This window comes from Sphaerodactylus townsendi, linkage group LG05, assembly GCF_021028975.2.
Source record: "Sphaerodactylus townsendi isolate TG3544 linkage group LG05, MPM_Stown_v2.3, whole genome shotgun sequence".
In the NCBI taxonomy this organism is placed as follows: domain Eukaryota; kingdom Metazoa; phylum Chordata; class Lepidosauria; order Squamata; family Sphaerodactylidae; genus Sphaerodactylus; species Sphaerodactylus townsendi.
In genome coordinates this window covers 65,053,457-65,066,991 of record NC_059429.1, presented here as the reverse complement: position 1 = coordinate 65,066,991, position 13,535 = coordinate 65,053,457, and the positions used below count along the sequence as shown (strand labels likewise).

Sequence of the window (13,535 nt, the reverse complement as noted above, 5' to 3'; positions counted from 1 at the left end):
ATACTTGCTTAGATTAGTTAAAGCACTAAGGATGGGAAACAGCATTAATATTTATTTAAAAATTTAAAATATCACAATTAAAATTTTCTAGAAACTTATTTGGAGGCATTTTATACAATGTTTAAATTCTCTCATATTTCAGTGAAGACACTGTTCTGACAGAAGAAACTGAAAAGGTGTAATCATTTTGTACATACAGCACTAACAAATACTCCTTTGATTTTATTATGTGGCAAAGAATTACAACTGAAAGGTGAAATGACTTCTTAAATTCACTACTAGTGTACAACAGTGAAGAAAGCTGTACGTCAAATCAGGTTTTGCAACAGTACACAAAGTAAAAAGAAAAAAGGCACTTTTTGGCTGGTTGTGCCTTGGACTTGGCAAATCTTTCCACAATGGCAGTAACCCAGGCACTCTTTACATTTTCCACTCAATTCATGCGCATGGTGCATTTTGTTCAAATTAAGGCAAAATCCATGAACAAAAGGCCAAAAGCAGTGCAGAAAACTGAAAATGAAACACAAAATTGGCACAACAAAAGCTAATATGCAGAGGTGATGGTTAGAAATCACTTAACTGCACTTTCCGAGGGAAAACAAAAAAGTTGCACTCATGTACTTCAACTGATTTCCAGTTATTAAACCTGTGGTATGTCTGATCCGCATAAACAATAACTATCCTTTTGCCTGTGTTAAAACTTTTTTTAAAAAAATTCACATGTCCCCAAGGAATCATATACAGCCAATTTGAACTCTCTGTTTCAAAAGCATAAACAAATGATTGCAGATCACAGCATTAAGACTACCATTTATTCAATATGTCTCCAAGTATTAGAGTGATGATTTAAGGGAGGCAAACAGCAATAAAATTCTCTCTTAAAGTGCTTTTTCAAACTTATTCATCAACAGTATTTCAAAGATCCATTGATGCCACAATACATATGTGTATTCTTGGAATAAACAAAGCTCTTTTATTGCTCTTACCCATTTACGTATGACATCAGAGAAATGTCACCAATTCCAGACTTCGTTGTACCAAAACCATTCCATAAGGAATAACCATCCTTACACAAAAGGGCTTTTAATGAACCCTTTCTGTAAAGCCCTATACAAATTACATGGGAGACATATTAAATACAAAGGTTCCTGTGTAAACTGATTCTTAACTAATATTTTACAATGCCAGAAGAAAATCATCACACATTTTTACATAATTTTGAATATTCCTATTCAATATTTTCAGAAAGATTAAAAATATGCCCTCCATACATAAAGGCAGTCTTCATTACTTTTTCTTCTGTATAAAAACCAAAAGTTTTTTTGCAGCATCACAGAAAAGCAATAGATATACATTCACTCATTAAAGGTTCACATAATAAAAATTTCAACTTGATTTTTTTCCCTTAAATGGGTAAAAATCTTTGACAGATCTCTACTTTTATCCAAGCCTGGACTAGCATCCCACAAGAACTGGCAAGGATGTCGGGAACCCCTCGCAGCCTTGTGCTTAAGTTTCTCAGCTGAAGAATACTTTTAACTCTTTAGAAAGAAGCATGGCCACCGATCCTTAGAAAGCCTTCAGGTTCCTTTCAAGATGCAAGCGATGGGATTCCAGCAGGATCAGAAAGGTGCCAGATGCTCAGTATTTAGGCTGAACGTTTGCTCTTCAGTTTGCAGCTACCCACTAAGGGTCCACATCATCAAGGTCACTTTTAGGTTCACCAATCATCATGGGTGACACCGAGCCCTTTCAAAACAAACAATTTAGAACAGGATGTATGTGACTCTTCAAGTAGTACATAATAAAGTTTTGGTGGTATGGTTAGAAATCATGAGTTATTAGGAATCATTTTGCCTAAAAATTATCAACAGCTTCGTTCACTAGAGGGAAAAGTGACAGTAACATACACTCTAACAGTGAGGCCCGTAGGGCAAAGCTTTTCAGTAGGTATAATTTCTCTAAGCTTTCACGATGCCACTGGCAGAATTAATTCTAGTGAATTAATTAGAATGAGAAAGTCTGACTGTAAACCAATTTTTCAAAGAGGTACAAAATGGACTAAAGAGGTACAAAATACAAAGATATTTTGTTTACCTGCTGGAGGTGTCTCCCACCATTCTCATTGGCAGGACTGCTCTCAGATCCATTACTGCTTCCTGACTGATCTTTTTCATTCAACAAGGCTGTGGCATATGCCAGTGTGTCCTAAGGAAGAGCAGAGATTTGAGACATGCTATTGTTTTTGTATGACCGTAGTGGTCTCCAGGAAAAGTAACAGCAATCTCTATGAATTGGTATTATTAGGATCGGTCAAAATGGTTCCTCCTTTAAACAGAAACTGAAGAAAGTGTTTGTGTGATGCTCCTCATACAGGAGTGGAACATCTATAAACAACATGTGGACTGAGGCAGATTATGTGAAGCACCAGCAGCTAACTAAGAAATGCAGTGTCAGCGTGGACTGGTTTCCTATGAATGGCTCCAGCCCATGAAACATCTTGTAGAAGTGTTAAATAATTCAAGCCTAATTAAAGGGGGATGCTGTACTACAAGGGAGAAAAAAAATTAAAATAGGAAGATAAAGTTGTAAAACAATTCAAGTCCAGATTCATTAAGCAAACAATGGACTTCTTCACAGTAGCCAAAATATATTTGAACTGAATATTCAAGGCAAACTACATGCCAGTAGTTTAAGGTATCTGAAATCGAATTGCTTTTGAAAAATAAAGAAAAAGTTATCGCCCATCAACTAGTGAGTACCGCTGGCTAGAAGTGTGCGTAAACAAGCTAAGTTTCTCGACACCAGTGAACATTTCACCTCTGCATACCAAGATAACTGCCATCCATCAGATGACATGAAGCTTTTTTTTTTTTTTTACAGACAGAGCCAAATATAGTCTTATACCTGTGCAGAAATAGTGCGCTGAAAGGTTTTGGCGGTTGAGGTTTCATTGGATACATTACTCTGTGGAGCCCAATAGTGTTCAGACATCTAAAGAAATGTAAACACATGTTAACACTGTAGTCACTTAGGTGAGAGGAAGGAATCCAGCTGCAATGCAGTCTCTATTACCAAGAGTCGTGAAACATTCCTCAGTCTTTGAGCAGGAACCAGACATTGAGATGACAAAATGAGAAGAAAACAGTCTTTTTAATTAGCCAGAGAGGGAGGTAATGATCTTTGTGTGACAGCTGCTTAGGGCCTGGAGCACTGGAAGCCCAACATGACCAGCTACTGACAACACAGTAGTGAAACAGAAGCACCACCATTACCTAGATGCAGCAAAGAAGTGTCAGGGTTTCTGCCCAGACAATGAATAGCACCCTGCCTGGAAAACCTACAGAAACCAGCAGAATATTGACTCCCAGAGTGACAGAATTACTCAGGACACAGCCTTTTATTCTCTTCCCAAAGCAATGCTTCAACATGAGCAGTATGCCAGGTAGGTACTGGAATCATACTCCAGTTTCTTATTTGTTATGTAATTATTATGTTTCAAACCTGAAGACAATTTTTTTTCATGCAGCACTTAATTATGGGCACTTTATACATAAATATTAACATTTGCAATACTTTGCAATGCAGTCATGTGAATGAATCTTTCAGTTTTGTAACAGTAGCAAAAGTGTCTTGAATGCAGTTAAGTTACCTTTATTTGAAGCCACTGAACAGCCCAACTCCAATGGTGTGAATTCTCTTTGAAATAATCTTTAGCAGCAGAGCACCTTTAAGAATAAAATAAACAAATAAATAAAAAGTACTGTCACGTGTTAACACTACCTGATATTCAAGAACTGCACTCCCCCCTTCACACGCTAATGACTACCATTAATACAATCCAGTGCACAGAACAAAACAGTATGGAGAAGGTTAAATATTTCAAATTTATTAAGGCTGTGTGTAACATGTAGTCACATTTTCACAAATAAAATTCTTCTCTGCCAGGTCATGCAGAAGTAACCTACTTGTCACAAGTAGCTAGGCTAGTGGCCTCTTAGACACCTATTTAGTGTAGCAATTTGTAGTTACAGAATACACACAGAATACCAGTTTCCAACCCTTGCAGAAAGTGTTAGCAGCTCCTCCACATTGTTCTTTCTGAGCTATTGGCACAGTGAGCATAACACGGTATTTTTGAATTCCCTAGTTCTATTTGCTAGTCTGTTAATGTGCAAAGAGTGACTAAACATAATATTTGTGAGTGACTGGCTAATATTATTTTTATGAGCTACTAACTTTAGTGGACTTATTTGCAAAACAGAAAGCTTTGACCACATGGTTTGAGCAATCAAAGTCCCTTTTCTCATCACGTGTTTTATAGACAGTAAATGTCTTGGTGATAAGCTGTGCTAGGGAGGATGTTAGGGCTTTTATGGATGTCGCTGTCTGCAGGACGTTTTTATTTTTTTTAATGTTTCTGTCAACTCCCTTTGGCCAATGATGTAAAAGCTGCCAAGAGGCACTAAAGTGGTGAGATAAAAATGCTTTAAAATGCAAATAAACACAATGCCTGTTTAATGGATTCCTACCATTCCATTTTGACCTATTCAAGCCTAAAGGTAAGCAGCAAAAACTCAATTAAGACTGTCTTTGAAAGAAATGTTTAGAAGCATATAACTGTTGACATAAACAGCGTTCACCAAACTTTCACTTCTGCTGGCTGTTACACTTACTTCTGAGCAAGAGTGACTAAGAATTTGACACACTGATAACAGCGGCTGCTGTCCACATGATTACTATGATGCATCAAAGCTGTTAAAGAAAAGAAAGGGTTTTAAGAAACAGGACTTTATAAAGTGGACTCTTTTAAGTTGCAAGAAAATTAGGTACTATAACTTATATCTTCTGCAACTTGGAAAAAACCCTATTCCTACTTCGACCTGAAAAGCTCACCTCTTTTAATAAAATAAAAATGGAACAAATGGTGAGATTACCACCTGGAATTAAAGAACCATTTAAAAATCACTATCTTGGTTAGTGATACAGCCTCATTATTATAGATGCTACAATATTTTTATCTTCTGATGCCGCTTTTGAAGGCACAATAGACAAAAGGATATAAAGCACTTCAGCTTCCAAGGGTATAATATTCTAAATAACAATATAAAATAAAGCTTGCTTAAGATGAAACTAGCTGAACTGTTCTTTGAATCCTGTGAACTACACACAGATTTCCTTACCAAGCAATCCATTTTCTGTTTCAAATGCAAACTTGACACGCTCTATTTGTAACGGATCTTCAATAACCTGTAAAAAGAAAAAAAAGTTTGGGAGATACTTGGCATTTATATCTCGATGAAAGAGTGTCTGGCACTTCAGATTTTGGTGACACATTATTCAGTTAGTAACAAAGGGATGTAAGTAACACTGACCATAATCATGTTTGTTTGGATATAGTACAACCCAATACTGTTGTTACAGTCATGTACATTGTCCACATTTCAGTTTGCTGGTGTGAAAAAACGAAGTACACTGACAGAACACTCTACATAGCACCTTGACTCTTATAGTTTATCCTGAAACAAATGGTATTTGTCAAACAGCAGGTTATAACTAAGCCAAAGTTAAACTGTACCTTAATAATTACATGGGTGCTTATGGAAGAATCAAAGCTTATCTTAGTCCCCTTCCACTGCAGTCCCTTTGAATTAAGTGTGAACAGCATGCACTGTTATGCCAACAAGACAAATAACACAAATATTCAAGTAACAGTACAGTACTGCTTGCAAAACTAGATCTATTAAGGAAATAATCAATGTGCTGGGACTATACCACTTCCCAGGACAGAGATGAGAAATGGCAAAATTGAATGCTCCCTCAAGGTCAAAACTCATGTAAAGAAAACTACAAAGTCAGGAAGAAGGCTGTAGAGGAGGAGACATCAGGAAAAATCACTCCCCTCCATCCTCTTCTGTAAGCAGAATGATAGCAGGATGCAACCCAGTCTCCGCACTTACCAAAATTTCATGAAGAAGCTGGAAGGTGTTTTTCAGTTCATGAGGTGGAGTAGTCTCCAACTGATTCTGTAAACCAAAGACATACAGACTCAGGCAGGTAGAAGAACATGTACATGAGTATTAGTATATTAAAAAAACCCTCTGCTTCACTTTAGCAGGCTACCTTGTCAGAAGCCCCTGCAATCACAAAAGCATTTTAAAGCAAGTTGTTTCACATCTCAGTGATTACTCGGTTTTTATTTGTGTATTCTTCCTGAAGATAATTGGCTCAGACTAGGGAGCTGCAGGAGTGGCAGAAAGAATAATGCATGCAAATAAGGAATGCCGGTACAAAGTTATATGAAGACATACAGTGCAGAGGTCCTGCTTCCTGATCCTCCATCCCAACCTTTCTGGCATCTCAACTTTTCTAATGAACTGCATGAGTTTCTAGTGGTCCTGAATCACGAAAAAACGACTATTAATACTAATAATCCAAGACACTCAGAATACGAAAACAAATGTGTGATGTATACCTCCCCCTCACATCTGTTAAGGCCATTCCTAATAGTTTTCCTTTTTCATATTTTATACAGCATACACTCAACTGTGAACCAGTTTTTAAATTCTGAACAGATGGCATTTAGAGACAGATGATTTCAAGATCAAATAAATATGTTGCATATTATTAAGTCAGCCATTCAAAAGCATGTACAACAGTAAGTTTCACAGAATCCAGACAAAAGCTTCTAGCACTGTGTAGAAACACTGAAACAGCTTTAAAAGTTGACTCTTGACTGGCCTCTCCTTACCTTAATTAAATGTAGCATGGTAAAGGAAAAGTGCTCATTACAAAAGCAGCAGTATACCACCATCTCAATGAGAATCATCAGCGATCCAGTCAGCTCCCTCAAAGCATGCATCACCTAATGATGAAAGAACAGTCAGAGAAGTAGACAGCTATGACTTCTAAAAAGTGATGGGTGGTTTTGTTCTGAAGATAAGATTGCCCTGCATTCCTTTGCCAACTCTATAGATAGCCATTGTATAATGTACTTGTTACCTCTTCACTTGGCTCCAGTGGCTTCAAAATGCATAATATTTTAAGAGCATTAAGAAGGATTGTTGGTTGTTTGCTTTACAGCTCTATTACATTAACAAAATAATCAAATAGCCATTTGCAGAGAAACTGTAGATCTAAAATAACTTACCTCCAATAAGTAAGGTTTCCCCTCGGATAGGAATAGCAAAGCTTCCACCTCTTCATGGAGGGCTAGCAGTGGCCCTGAGGTGGTAATGCCAAGAGGTGAACGCAAAGTGAACAGACCAGGAGCTGTAGAGAAAAATAAAACACATCATCACATGCATATAAGTCTTGAAGATGTTTGTTTCAGTAACAACTTTATACAACTTCACTATATGTAGTCTCTGAAAATCAACACTGAAAGTGTTAGTGGGTAAAGTGCTGCAGTTTAACTGCTTAATAAACAACCTGAACTGTATTACTGAAACGATCCATCAAGCTTGGAGTACCAAGGAATGTCCAACAGTACTTACCCACTTTCCTGTATGAAGAGACATCAGAGTGCAAAACGAGCAGTGCCACAGTATTATGGAGGAATCCAAACTCACGTGCTTGCGCTGAACTCCATCTGCGATTCTTTATTGGCAGAGAGGATTTCAAAAAGTAAAAGCAATTTAACAAATCATAGTTAAAAAGCACACAATAAAAAGCTCCCTTACATCTTTGATCCACCTCTGACTCACGAAAACTCATGTTGGAATAGATGTGCAAATGGATGTGTTCTTCCACATCCTGAGCCCAGCAGTTTAGGGATACACACACCAGTGGAATTCAGAAAGTGTGCTTTAGAGGGAACTTGGGGGGTAACACAGGCAGAGAAAATAGTGGAGAAGTTCCTTGCTTGCCCTAGGCAAGTAACCACTGTGCCTAAGTATAAAATTATGCTGTGTTATAAAGAGTCCATGTGTAGTGATCTCTTCTAGCCAGTGGCAAAACCACCAGGGGGCGGGGGGGAGTGCGCAACGCACTCCCCCCGCCCCCCTTCCGCAGCAATCCCCCGCCCCCCCAAGGCACACCCCCCATTTACCTTTAGGAATGAAACATCCCAGAGAAGAAGCCTGCCTGCATTGCCTGGGCCTGGTGGGAACTACATTTACCAGGGGCTCCTGGGAATGCAGTTCCTACCAGGCCCAGGCAACGCAGGCAGGCTTCTTCGGCCTGCTCCTTTCCTAAAAGTAAGCAGAATGAAGTGCCGTGGGGGGGGGGGGAAGGCTGCGGGGGGCAGGGGGGCGTGGGTGGCAGGGGGCGTCGCGGGGGAAAGCCAGTGTGTGCACCAGGCGCACTCTGGCCTAGCTACGTCTCTGCAAGATATGAGACCTGAAAAGTTCCAAGAGAGTGGCTAGCAGTGGCACTGATAACTCGAGGAAGCAGGTGGTTGCATGTTTTCTTTAAGCCTCAAAAGGAGAGCATTACTACTGACATACAAACTAGAAGGCAGCTGATAATTAGAATGTTTAACACATCTTGTTACCTGGTTGTTTTGTCGGTTGGGGCCAAGAAGAAAGTTGATCATATGCATCAGGGCAGAATGCCTCAGGAGGAGATCACAGGCTCTCAAACCCTGCTGTGAAGAGATAGGAAGAACAGAAAGTCGTATTTTCTTTACATGCTCTCTAAAAATGTTCTGTAGCTAAGTAATTTGCATATTTTAGATTAAGTCCTATTACTATTCTTTCAATATTTTGCCATGAAACGGGGTCTTAAATACATTTGATTAAATTCAGCTGTAGTAATTTGGAAGGCTTTGAATGGCTCTTTAAACACCAGACCTCCTTTTCAGCTTCTGTACCACATTTATACAAGGAAGAAGAATAAGTTCTCTTGATGTTCCCTGGTGATTTATTTATGCCACATGTACAATACATTTCGGAGCAACACCCAAAATTCAACCAAGTTATTTTTTTTTAATTCTTTCTAAAATTTTATGCACTTCAAGTTTTAAAAGATAACTCTGCAAGTTATGCAAGCATTTCTGTATGATGACAATGTATTCCACAACAGCTTATTTTGCCTTGAAACTTTTATAAAACAGAAATAATGGGAGGGTGATTATTTGGTTTACCTTTTGCACAAAGTTGTTGAACAGGAAGAAGTACTGGGCACAGTTTTTACAATTTTCAGGGACATCTTTGTCCAGTAGACCAAGAAGCACTTCCACTAACTGGTGCAGATTTTTTAACTGAAAGAGAAAACAACAAGACTTAAAAATGTGTGGGAATGGCAGTTTAAATTAAAGCATTTTCAGGCAATGAAAATAGGGCATACAGTAAGCTTAAGTTAGTATTACCTTGAGTAGTATTAGGCAGCTTATTAAAATGATAGCAAAGACTGAGTATTTTAGAAAGCTGGCTTGCAACAATAGGAGCTGGATAGTTGTGCTATAGCTGGTCATTTTGGACTGCTTCGTTAATACTTCACGGGACAATTTTTTAAAGAACACTTCCTGTAGTAATGCACTGCTGACCCAGCAGCACCGTAGTAGAACGCTAGACGCTAACGACTCTACGGCCTTCTGGTCGCGAATCCGCACTCCCCACTCCTCATCCCCATGAGTCACGGGTCGTGGAACTGTCTGGCTCAATCACCGGGCTTAGGGACAATGGTCTTGCCCCCAGGTGAGGATTAGGCTCAGACGTTTACGCTCCTCTCCGCACGTAGCCAGGTGAGATCATGCATCACATGATGATCTCCCGTCCTCCCGCCTCCCGTTCTCCCGGAACTCCCCCCGGTCCTCCCTCCTACACGCCCCCGATAGAATAACAATAAAAGGTGCCAGGAACCAGCACGCGGGAGACTCGCTAGGAACACGGACCTCCGGTCTCCCGCTGCTGGTGATCTCCACCAGATGTTATCTCCGCGTCTCGTCTCGTTCTTACGCTGACCGCGTGGGTCGACTACACTTCCAACATGACATTCACATTGGTTTCATACTCTACAAGGACTGGGAAACAGTTCAGTAAGTTAAATGCTTAATAGATAAACTTAGCAACATTTGCCCATAGCATAACAGAACACAAGGAGCTAGACATAAAATGCAAGTTTCCAACCACTGGCTTCTGAGATTCTAACAGGCAAGATATATACATTTTCAAGCACACCACTTAAGCCTCAAGGGCTAGAAACTTCCTTTGAAAAGTTAAAGCAGTTTCTCATTACACTGTATTCCACCCTTGCACACAAGTATATACAAAGGTCTCTGCAACCATGGCAGCAAACATTCGAAAGTAGTGGTGACAATAGCACAAGAAAAAGCAATGAGGAAAAGTACAATTAATGAAGGAACAGCTTATATCTGTGGTGACGAACCTTTGGCACTCCAGATGTTATGGACTACAATTCCCATCAGCCCCTGCCAGCATGGCCAATTGGCCATGCTGGCAGAGGCTGATGGGAATTATAGTCCATAACATCTGGAGTGCCAAAGGTTCGCCACCACTGGCTTATATTTTCCAGGTACAACCATCGGTTTCACAGTCTGTTAACCATTCAGCAAAATAACATTGTACTGACCTTATCTTGAAAAAACAAGGCACTGTCTAATGTTTTTTCAAGAATGGTGGCAACAGCAACTCGGACCTCTCTTACACTGCATTCCAGCAGAAAAGTTCTGGAAAGATATATATACAGACATGGAGTAAAACTGAAAAGAACATGACTGCTAAGGCACAACTCTCTTATCTGTGCACAAGTTAAAATGCTTTTTTACAAATTGCCCAATCCAATATATATATATATATATTCTTTAGGACTGTAGAACTGCGCAGACTGAATTTTAATAGCCAAAGTGAAGTTGCCTTCTGAAATGTAAATGATATCTACAGGACTGTGGCAGGAATTCTTCAAAATCAGCAGGATTAAACACCATAGCAAAATACTTAGATTAAGAGGAAGCAATAATTGACTGCCTGAAGCAATACAGATAGGCTTTCCATTTGGAAATCATTCACTGAGCCAGGGCTCATTTGAAGCAGGCATGTGTGTGCATATATAGTTGAATTAGCAGATCTGGCCAAAGATTTCATATTTATGTCATACATTATACTTAAGGGTGCCAATAACAAATTCAAGAAGCTTTCTATAAACAGAACTGTGTCTTCACCTTATAACAGAATTTCACTTACCTGTAACTGTTGTTTATCTGTGCAGGCACACATGGGAATGTGAAGGTGCAGGCCAGCTGAGGAGTAGACTCCCAAGCTTCTAAAAGCTTCAGTGTCTTTGGAGCACTCCCCCTCCTCTGCCTTGAGCAGGCCTTCGTTGCTGCCTAAATAATCACAAGAGAGAGGTAGGGAGAGCACTAATCCCTCAGTTCTCTCTTTGCTGCCATGAAACATTATGTGATACTGCTATAAGTCCACAGCAGGAGGGATGCATGCCTGCACAGAAGATACTCAGTGAACAACAGTGCAGCTCTGTTTTCATTGTCGCTTCTGTGCAGTCTTCTAAGGGAGAATAGGAAGCTCACTTACAAAGGGCTGCTCAATGGAAAAGAGATTGCAAAACTGCTCTTTCAACAGCTGCTTCACTTCTTCTCAATGGAGTAATGTCTCAGGAACATGGAAGGATTTGACCATGTTGCTGCTTTACAGATATCCTCCAATAATGATAGCACGTCAGACAAAGGTAACATTCTAAACTTTTGTATTCTCAGGTGCTTATTCATTCAAAATAGGTCTCTTACCACCATCTTCTTATTTATTAGGAAGTACTTGGAATAAAAAACATGTCTGAAATCAGTGTCAGGAGTTGTTTGATAGCACCTTTTTTCAGCAATGCAGAAATCTCTACAGTTATCCCAAATGGAGGGGAACGTGTGAGAGGGGGCAGTGCGAACAGGCTTTGATTTGAACTGTAAATGATAGCCAAACTTTATTATGGATAATTCGCATATGTCAAAGGTAACTGAAGACTACTGGGGGACAAAATACATTGTGAGGCAGCCTATCCAGACACTGCAAACCATCTCCTAGTTATACTACCAATTTACTCCTCCTCGTTTGATCTCTGGGAGATTGTGCACCTTGTTCACCTTTTTGCTTATGATGCAATCATTTCCCGTTGTTGATGGGTGCACACTGGAGGAAGCAGTGCTGGAACTGTTGATGGTGTTGGCAGTATTTATAAGACCTACCACATTGACAATGTTGCAAATGACCAAGAAAATACCTTTGTTTAAAAGTACCAGTGGATTAGGATGTAATCCGTAAGGATTTAGCCATTAATTTATTGTTCCTTTTTCTATCAACTACTGGATCAGTTGGGTTGTTAAAGATAGATTCTCTACCTTTGTGTCTGGTGGTAATGCCAATGCACTCAGCCATGCATGATTTCTAAATACCACACCTGAGGCCACTGCTCTATTAGTACATTCAGCCATAGGCCTATAGGCATTCAACTACTGTTTCTCAAGCTTTAAACCCTTTGCATATAAAACCTTGGGCAAGGTCCTTTTCTCCTCAGGCAGTGAGTCTATGCATTGGGACATATACTCCCAGAGAAACATTCTTCCTATCACCGTGGTGAATGACCTTTGGTTACTCACCCAAGAATAACCTTTTCCTCTGAGCGATGAGAGGACATCTTGTGGGGTGATTCCCACCATCCAATCAGGAAGGCAGGAAATACTTTTTGTTTTCCGGCTTGGTGGAATTGCCCCCTGGCCCTCAGTTCAGGTTTCTCCAAAGAGTATCTAACTAACATACATTTACAGAACTGCAAGAGAACCTTAGAGTGAGAAAAAACTGTGCAGTGCTGAGGGTGAAACTTGTGCAAGAGTTAACAGGAAAAAGAAAACCAAAACACACATAAAGGAGCACCATAATGAGAAACAGGTTGCCTAAATTATAAATGTCTGCTTATGAGGACGATGGCATGGCGAGGCCAAGATGCCCTTCACTGTTCAGAGGAAAAGGACCTCTCACAGGTGACTAACCAAAGGTTGTTTGCCCTCTGAACGGTGAGGACATCTTGTTAGATGTCACAGATCAGTACCTTTCCCTTTCTTGGGTGGGTCATCATCCTGGAAGGATTCCACATGCTGTAGAACTTTGAGTCCAAATACGGCATCTGCTGAGCTGTACAGATTGACTATGTAATGCCTAATGAAGGTTGAGATCATAGACCTGCAGAACTCATCCACTGAAACGTCCTGGGCAAGGGCTGCGTTTGATGCAGCTCCCCCGACCAAGTGGGCTGTGATGCCTGGAGGTTGTTCCATGTATTGAGCATGATATGCCTCAATGGTGCAGGACTTGAGGCATCTGCTAATCACTGTGCTAGATATTGCCCTGCCTAGGTTTGATGGAGATACAGTGATAAACATTGATTCTTCCTCCAAAATTGTCGAGTATGAATAATATATGCTTTAAGAGCTTGTCTCACGTCTAAGCAGTTCCAGATAATTTCCCCAGGATGCTTTGGCTGAGGAGCAAATGTACGAAGACATATTTCTTGAGATTGATAGAATCTGGACTCAATCTTGGAACAAAAGGCTGGATTTGGTTGTAGGACCA

The 13,535-nt window shown here is 39.9% G+C and overlaps 1 protein-coding gene across 1 annotated transcript in view; it reads right to left on the bottom strand.

Moving 5' to 3' along the window:
- Positions 1 to 32: 32 nt before the first annotated feature.
- The window catches only part of USP24 (ubiquitin specific peptidase 24), a 115,234-nt gene continuing 101,731 nt past the window's right edge, over positions 33 to 13,535 (bottom strand). The window contains exons 55-67 of the mRNA XM_048495840.1: positions 10,534 to 10,630; positions 9,086 to 9,202; positions 8,495 to 8,587; positions 7,497 to 7,599; positions 7,151 to 7,272; positions 6,752 to 6,865; positions 5,961 to 6,026; positions 5,184 to 5,250; positions 4,677 to 4,755; positions 3,653 to 3,728; positions 2,908 to 2,994; positions 2,098 to 2,208; positions 33 to 1,749 (exon numbers count right to left, since the gene is read on the bottom strand). Coding sequence (XP_048351797.1) covers positions 1,687 to 1,749; positions 2,098 to 2,208; positions 2,908 to 2,994; positions 3,653 to 3,728; positions 4,677 to 4,755; positions 5,184 to 5,250; positions 5,961 to 6,026; positions 6,752 to 6,865; positions 7,151 to 7,272; positions 7,497 to 7,599; positions 8,495 to 8,587; positions 9,086 to 9,202; positions 10,534 to 10,630 — 1,195 coding nt within the window. The 3' untranslated portion in view covers positions 33 to 1,686. The remainder of the gene's footprint in view (positions 1,750 to 2,097; positions 2,209 to 2,907; positions 2,995 to 3,652; positions 3,729 to 4,676; positions 4,756 to 5,183; positions 5,251 to 5,960; positions 6,027 to 6,751; positions 6,866 to 7,150; positions 7,273 to 7,496; positions 7,600 to 8,494; positions 8,588 to 9,085; positions 9,203 to 10,533; positions 10,631 to 13,535) is intronic.